This window comes from Rhagoletis zephyria, unplaced genomic scaffold (assembly GCF_001687245.7).
Source record: "Rhagoletis zephyria isolate East Lansing unplaced genomic scaffold, Rhagoletis_zephyria_1.1 Rzeph_scaffold_01711, whole genome shotgun sequence".
NCBI classification, from domain to species: domain Eukaryota; kingdom Metazoa; phylum Arthropoda; class Insecta; order Diptera; family Tephritidae; genus Rhagoletis; species Rhagoletis zephyria.
The window spans coordinates 13,324-22,236 of NW_016158795.1; the positions used below are offsets into that span (position 1 = coordinate 13,324).

The 8,913-nt window shown below is 37.3% G+C and overlaps 1 protein-coding gene across 1 annotated transcript; it reads left to right on the forward strand.

The window, feature by feature from the left end:
• The first annotated feature begins 1,109 nt into the window (after positions 1-1,109).
• LOC108364924 (nucleic-acid-binding protein from mobile element jockey-like) lies at positions 1,110-1,787 on the forward strand. The gene has a single exon (XM_017618810.1). It carries the CDS (start codon positions 1,110-1,112, stop codon positions 1,785-1,787), a length of 678 nt encoding a protein of 225 aa, XP_017474299.1.
• Positions 1,788-8,913: the final 7,126 nt, after the last annotated feature.

The window sequence follows — 8,913 nt, forward strand, 5'->3', positions numbered from 1 at the left end:
TAATTTGTAATTGGTATTAAATTAATTCCTAAAGGAGTCATTACGACCCAGCTCTGATCGTACAGTTTCATAAGTAAAGTAACTCTTCTTACCGTTTTTTCTGGCAGGCTGTAGGTGTGTTTTTCGTTAGTATATTGGTGTTTTTGGTTCAGTAATAAAAGAAATTGTTTTGGTTCAGTAATAATAGAAATTGTAATAGAAAGGAAAGAAATTGCAAAAGATAAGAGCACATCCCAAAAAACAGGTGATCACAGCTGTAGGCATTTTTTGGCAACCAGCTGATAGTGTTTTACTTATCGTCGCCTGGATAAAAGATTGTCGCAGTCGTCGACTAGCTCTCGGTGCGAACGGTTGTTTTTCTGTGTTTCCCTTTTTCTGCTATTCCATAGCCCGTCAGTGAAATACAAAAACAAACAAACAAATACCTCGTGTCTTTTTTCACTTACACGTGCAGGTGTTTTTTTTTCTTAATTTGCTGCAGGTGCGAATTCCCAGCTATAATGGCCCGTAGGGCCTCTAACCTTGGGGACAACAGGTTTGCTTTATTAGCTCCTAGTCCCCCATCAGTCAAAAAGCGGAAAAAACTATCCGAATTCCCAAATCTACCTAACCTGGTTTCGACAAAGTCTGACCCAAAATATATTGTTGTTTCCTCTAAAGACGAGAATAAACGCTTGACTAACTTTTCATGCTTCGCAGTTGAAAGATCGTTACACATCATTAGCAAAGATATCATCAGCGTATCGGAGCTTCGTGATGGTAATCTTCTACTTCTCGTCGAAAACAAAACAGCAGCACAAAAATTTATATCCGCCAAACAGTTGGCAGGACTTTGCGAAATCACGTGTAAGTATCACGATAACTTGAATTTTGTAAAAGGAACTATATACGCCCCATACCTCAACCACGTCTCAGAAGAAGAAATTGTGAAGAACTTAGAACAGCAAGGCGTAGTGTCCGTTTACAAATTTAAAAAACGTGATAATAAATCGGAAAATAGTGGTGTTGTCCTACTAACTTTCGACCTTTACAACTTGCCTCAGTCAATCAATGTGTCATGGCATAAGGCTCAAGTAAGGGAATACATCCCAAATCCCATGCGTTGCAAAATGTGCCAATTGTTGGGACACACTGCAAAGTACTGCAAAAACGATCCTATTTGTGTCAACTGTAGCTTCCCTCCACATAGCAACAGCGCATGCATACGTACTAAGTGCGCAAATTGTCAGGACGAACATCCCTCCAATTCTAACAAATGCACCAAGTTCATACAACAAAAGGAAATTCTGAAAATTAAAATTCAGCAAAAATGCACACTGAAGCAAGCTAAAAATAAATACATAGCACAGCTACCCCAAACCTCATCCCCATCATCTTTTGCTGGCGTTGTCAGTAACGCAGCCAATGTACCCCTCAATGTACAATCAACCTCTCTTACCCCCACTGATAACATGCAATCAACAACATTAAAAACAAACCACATAGAGAATACGTTACCCACTCCACATATTACTCCAAAAGTAAGCAACAAATTCGTCATTAAAACTCCTAAACCTATAGTCACAGAAAACGAACTATCGGAGTCCATATGCAACAACACAAACACCTCTGTCACCACTAAGAGTTTTCCATCGTCAGCAACCGCGAGCAACGAAGCTAGCCCGGCACAACCAACCCCATCTTTAAGTTTCTCGCCATTTACTAGCCTTACCAAGCAGCTTTTGAAAAATAACGATTATTTCACTTCACAATCTACATCACTAGACTCAGATGTAGATATTTCCTAAAAAAAAAAAAAAGATTTCTTTTCCCTTCTTTTTGTCTGTCTTTTGTCCTCCACTGAGATGACTTTCACTTTGTTGCAATGGAATATCAAAGGACTTATTAATAATTCGCACGAACTTCAACTTCTCATAAAAGAACATTCCCCGTCACTTATATCATTACAGGAAACCCACTTACCTCATAACAAAACTACAACCATTTCAAATTCGTATAATCATTATTTCTTTAACTTACCTCAAAACACATCCGGTAAACAAGGCGTTGCCGTCCTTGTAAGGAAAGATATCCCACATAAACAAATTCAGGTGCAATCAGATATATCAACTATTGCTATCGAAATTAACTTAGGATTTATTATCACAGTCTTATGCACATACATCCCACCACAACAAACTTTTGAATTAAAAGACCTACAAAATATTATTAAAAATTTTAAAACAAACCTGATTATAACTGGAGACTTTAACGCCTGGAGCCCCTTCTGGGGCTCCGGGGTAACAAATCAGCGAGGGAGAGTGTTAGAAGATCTTATCCTCACAGACAATTTTATTGTCCTCAACGATAATGCACCCACGCATTTCTCCACACACCAGTCATTCACGCATGTAGACATAGCTTTATGCTCAGCGAGTATTGCCCCAAAGCTTTCGTGTTCCACACTGGACTGCCTGCACGGTAGTGACCACTTCCCTCTGGTTACAAAACTTACATCCGCCATCTCAAACCCCGGCAAACCGAAGCCAAAATTTAAAACAGAGAATGCAAACTGGTCCAAATTTAAAACAGTGGTCCTCTCAATGATCACTCAGGCCCCAAAGTCGAACAATGTTAATAAAGAAGCTAGTTTACTCCAGAAAGCTATCCGTACCGCTGCACACTTTTCAATGCCACAAACTCAAAGCAAACAACTCAAGAAAGTAGTTCCATACTGGTCCGCAAGCCTGAGCAGCCTGCGAGACGAAAAAAAGAGGCTTTGGTATACCTACCGGAGAAATCGGTCTGTATATAATCTTATTAACTACAAAAGAGCGAACGCGATTTTCAAAAAGAACATGAAGGAAGCTAAACGGAAAAGCCTGGAGTCAATAACAGCGTCGATAAACCCTACCTCAAATCCAAAAAAGGTCTGGTCCGACATCAGAACTCTAACCGGCTCTAACAAACCCCCCACCATACAGTTTTTAGATACCAACCAGGGCCCTATCTACGCGCCAGAAGAAATGGCCAACCATTTCGCGACTATCTGGGCGGAGTATTCGGAAGACTCCAACTTCAACCAAGAGTTTATTTCAAAAAAATATAATACCATCAGCAATGAGTACATTAACACCACCAAACTTACTCTTAGCAACAGGATTGAATGTCCGTTTACCACATTTGAGTACGACTCCACAATTTCCGCGATGTCTGGTAAAACACCCGGCAGGGACAGAATATCATATCCAATGCTAAAAAATTTACCGTGTCAAGTAAAAGAAAGGGTTATTGACTTATATAACGACATTTTCGAACACGGTATATTTCCGCACATGTGGAAACATGCCATAGTGGTTCCAGTCCCTAAAACAAATGGCCCCTCCACAATGACTTCCGGGTATAGGCCGATATCCCTTCTGCCTTGCTTGAGCAAGGTACTAGAGCGAATCGTCGCAAAACGGATAATGTGGTTCGTAGTTACTAAAGGGTGTACAAGTCCCAATCAATACGCATTTAAAGAAAGTCATAGTACAATTGATGCCCTCTTATCGTTCGAAAATTTCGTTTCCAATGCCATCGCAACAAAAAATCACGTCTTTTCCCTTAGTCTAGACTTCGAAAAAGCCTACGACAGGATCGGCATTCACGTAGTTTTGAGGCAACTTGCTAGATGGAAAATTGGTTCTAGAATTTATAATTTCGTAAAGAATTTTTTGACAAATAGAACTTTCTCCGCAAAAGTTAACAATAAATATTCTAAAACACACAAGCTTCAAAACGGCATACCTCAGGGCTCTCCGCTCTCGGTAGTTCTATTTATAGTTGCTTTTGATGAAATTAACAACATACTTAATAATTACAAAAGAATATCCTATGTAATCTATGCCGATGATGTCATTTTGTTCACTAAATGTAAAGAGTTATCACAAGTACATACGGATTTTAATCAAATCCTTACAGACATTTCCGTTTGGTCACAGAATTCGGGAGCATCTCTTTCTTATGAAAAATGTAAAATGTTACACCTTTGTAATAAACATGCTTGTCAACCGCTTAATTTAAGTATCAACAATGTTAATATTGCGAACTGCGATAGCTTAAGAATCTTAGGTATTATTTTCGATAAAAAACTGACTTACAAAGATCATTGTACTTATATTAAAAAAAACCTAATAACTCGCCTTAATATTGTTAAGTACCTATCGTCGAAGCACTGCTTTGTACACCCAACAACGCTTATAAACATAACGAAAGCACTTATCCTGTCAAAAGTGGACTATGGCCTAACAATCTATGGGCACTGCTCAAAAAGTCAGCTTAAATTAATAACACCAGCATACCACGCAGCAGCTCGGAGAAGCATACGGGCCTTCCCTACTTCACCACTGAAATGCATTTTAATGGAAGCTGGACTTCCGTCCATACAAGAACGAGTAACTCATAACACACTGAGGCTAATTCCTAAAATACTTAACGGCAATAATCGCACGCTCAACAAATTGGTAGCTTCAGAAATTTTAAGAAAGAGACCACTAAAACGTAAGTCCACAATCGCCAGATGTATTTCTTTGGCGAAGGCACTAGGCCTTACAATTACACCAAAGACTCCAGTATTCAAAACACCGCCGCCTTGGCAATGCCTCAACAGTTTTATTTGTTCCGAGCTCATGGCCTATCACAAAACGAATACTTCACCACTAGTTTTTCGTAGTATTTTTTGCGAACTCAATACAGACCTTAAAAACAAAGGTTGGAATTTTTTATACACGGACGCGTCGAAAACCATTTTTCATACAGCATTTGCAGTTGTCGACGAAAACAAAAATACCTTGCGTGCGGGTCTACTCTATCCTTTTTGCTCAGTTTACACAGCTGAAGTAGAAGCGATACGTCAAGCGGTTAAAATTGCATTGATCACAAACAAGAAGTTTATTATCTGCACCGATAGTCTTTCCGCAATTAACATGTTGACTAATGTGAAGAATAAAAACGCCCTTGCTTTGTCAATACGCTCCATGTTGTCAGAACGAAAGGAAACGATAAAAATTATGTGGGTCCCAGGCCATGTTGGCATTGCCGGCAACGAAGCGGCTGACCAGAGAGCAAAACTTGCCACTAACGAACCACTAATTACTTGCCAGGCTGTACTAAATAGTGACGTACTCCTACTAATCCAAAGGCAAATAACAAATACTAAGATACAGAATTGGACCAACTTCAGACATCACTATTCTAATTACAACCTAGATGGAAATAAACCAAGTTTTCCACTGAACGTATCCTGTAAAGATTTAAGACTCTTTACTCGGCTGCGAATTGGTCACTCAATCATCACGCATAGCCACATTCTAAAAGGAACAAATAAACCGCAGTGTCCATATTGCAATTCAAATAACCTCACAGTAATTCATCTTATTGACGAATGCCCATCCTTTAACATAATCAGGAAAGAAGTTTTCGGTATTAATACCCCGTCGAACTACTTAAAAGATGTGGAGACAAGAAACATACAAACAGTCGCAAAATTTGTTAGATTAACGAATTTAAATAAACTGATTTAAAAATGTATTATGTATAGGTTAAGTATATTGAATTAATATTAATAAGTTTTTTCTAGAGAGCCGAAGGTCTATGCAACTAGCGCTCCTTATTTATTGTAAGTCAGTGATTGATCACTTTCTTTCTGTATAATAATAATAATAATAATAAAAGATTGTCGTATGTTAATTTCGGCAGGTTATGGGAAATCGCGATTGAAGTTTAGAATGCAATTTCTCAAAAACACTAAGATAGATTTTCTCCAAAGTCTTTGAAAATTTTACTAGTTCAAAAAATTCTTAAATTATTTAATTTTTAATGTTTACTGTTAATTAGTTTTGAGTATATGAAGGAGTTTCTTTAGTAACATTTTGTCGTAAGCGTCATTTGTCCACAATTTGGCAGCGATATGGTATGAAATACGACAAAATGTGATCAAAATGTAACTAAATTAACGAAACCTTTTACTCAATATCTCGGAAACTAAAGGAGATATCCAAAAATGGAGAACGCCATTTTTAAGATATTGATTAGTTTAATATGACTGCATCACTAATAAAATTATCGAAAAAATTTTAGTCAATATCTTGGAAACTAAAGGAGATATCTAAAAACTGATAACACCAATCGAAAGACCTTATTTCAAAATATATAACTGCATCTATAACTAAAAATCGTCAAAATTGCGCTTACGAAATTGCCTAAGCGACGTTATGAAACTGTACGATGGTTACCCTGCCGGCAAATGGAAGAGCATTTTATGGCCTATCGCTACGATGTCACTTCCTCGTCACTATTGGAAGCATGATAAAAACATAGTAAGGTAAAACCGTTCTCTCAATTCGTCGGCCATGATTTTTTTTGAAGTTTGCCAACATTTTAAAATCATATAAAATTGAGAGTAAAAAAAGGGAATTGTTCGCAGTTGTTGTTGTTTGAGATTGGAAATGAGAATGTGTGTGTGAGTTTGTATGTAAAATTTCAAAATTAAATTGGTTGCAAACGTCAAGAATTCGAAAAATTCCTCTCAGCGGTTCTACCTTCCTATTTTTGTATCATGATTGGAAGTTATCAAAGCGATAGTTACTCATTTCACATCAAAAAAAATATTTCTGTCGCTTTTCTATCTTCCGGACGATTTTGACTCTTTGCAGTTTTGAAAATTAACAAAGCAAATATTGGAAGTTCACTCAAGTAAAATTATACATTTGTACATATTTTTTATTTCCTGAATTCTTTTTGATTTTTCAATTAGCGTTCAGTATATGNTATTTTTTATTTCCTGAATTCTTTTTGATTTTTCAATTAGCGTTCAGTATCATATTCCATGGGGAATTGAACCATTATTATTATTGTTATTATTTTTATTTATAGTTTCACCATTATCATATTCGAATAACAAATAACGATATTTTTTAATTTTAACAGATGCGTTATTTAATTGACTTTCACAATGAAGTTTTGGAACAGTTTCTTAAAATGTTTATGAATTTCATAAATTGGTGCGTTTGAGCTAGAAATCTGAGCCGACAGCCGCAGTTACGCCATTTTCATCCTGCTCAAAGGTATCCCAAATTTCTCATAACATTTTATCAAAAATTTAACCAACCCAAGAATCATCTTTAACACTTCCAACTTTATCGCACAAGTTACTCTTATTCCTATCGAAATAGTTCCTAATCGCTGTACCGCTTTCGCTTCATAAAGACGTGACGTCTAGGTGGAACAGTTCTTCTTCTTAACTTCCGCAATCTAAAATGCTGGCAGGGTAATAATTGTAATTATTGTACCATGTATTTTTATCAAACTTGAAACACATAGGAAACGACGGGCTACGGACCACAGCTGCCAATTTATTTGAACACGTACTCTTAGTATATAATTATTTTGGTGATGACACGGCACGCTGCCGAGTTCAAAAAAAACATGTCGCCGTCGACAAGGCGTTTAGATTTTGTAGATAAAACCATGATAAAAATATAGTGTAACAACCCACGTTTGTAGTTTTCCTTTAAATAGCAGTTATATAAAAGAGTTTTATTCAATCAATTTATAATTTTACATAGAAAAATACTTATACGTTTTAACGATAAAAATGTAATGAAACAATCTTTTCAAACAGTTGACAAAACACAAAAGATATTTTTATTCTGGGCTGCTAGATCTCCACATCCCTCCAATATTTTTCAGCTTCAAGGTCAATTTTGGATTACCATTTTGTCGCCGTTCGTCTTGCCCATCCCTAGTTGTCGTAGAGGTTAAAGATTCAACACCTGATCCCGAATGCTCTGAAAGTAATCCGTCGGGAGTGGGAATCCTCTTTACATGACTTACATTTCGCCGAAAAACTTTGCCATTGCCCCGAATTGTAACATCGTTTCCATTTCGGCCAACCACCTCATACTCCGCAGCATCAAAATTAGTTGTCAGCTTATTCGGAAACAATACATTCCGAAGAAGAACCTTATCTCCAACTTTGATTTCGCTCCGCGATCTTTATCCCCTCTTTCCCTTCCTTTTTCTTTATTCAAAATGTCCAGATCTCTAACCTCCGAATCCAATACATCCTCTTTAATATCGTGAACGGATGGTATTTTATCACGTATCAATCTATTAAACAATAATTTAGATGGAGCTTTTCCCGTAGTACCATGAGGAGTGACATTATACATCAAAATGAACTTCTGTATCTCCTTTTTGTAGTCTGCTCCTTGCGAATGAGCGATCTGTAATCGTTTAAGGATCGAACGATTCATATTCTCCACTTCGCCATTCGCTTGTGGCCAATATGGTGGGGAAGTCATAAGCTCAATAGCATTCACAACACAAAACCTTTTAAATTCATCACTCACAAACTGCCGCCCATTATCAGCAGTAATAGATTTAGGATAACCCAATCTAGAAAACATTTCATCTAAAATATCAATTATTACCGTTGACGTTATCTTTTTAAGAAATTTCAGCTCATAGTATCGTGAATAATAATCGATCACGACAAATATATACTCATGGGTTGGCAACGGTCCCAACAAATCCATCGCTAAACATAGCCAAGGTCCTTCTGGAAGAGCACGCCTGTTCATTGGAGCTGGCTGATTTGGTCTTGATACTAATAAACATTCACGGCAACATTTCACAAATCTTTCGACATCTCTGTCAACCAAGGGCCACCATAACTTCGAACGGACTCTTCGCTTCATCACAGTTTCCCCCGGATGCCCTTCGTGTGCTAATTCCAACACCCTGGGTCTCAAAGCAGCCGGTATGACAATCTTAGCTCCTCTCAATAGAATGTTTCCTAAGGTACACAGTTCAAATCTATACGGGAAAAATTTGCTCTTGCTGTCAATACTCCAACTATCGTTCTTTACTCTGTCTACTGCATCTAAAAGT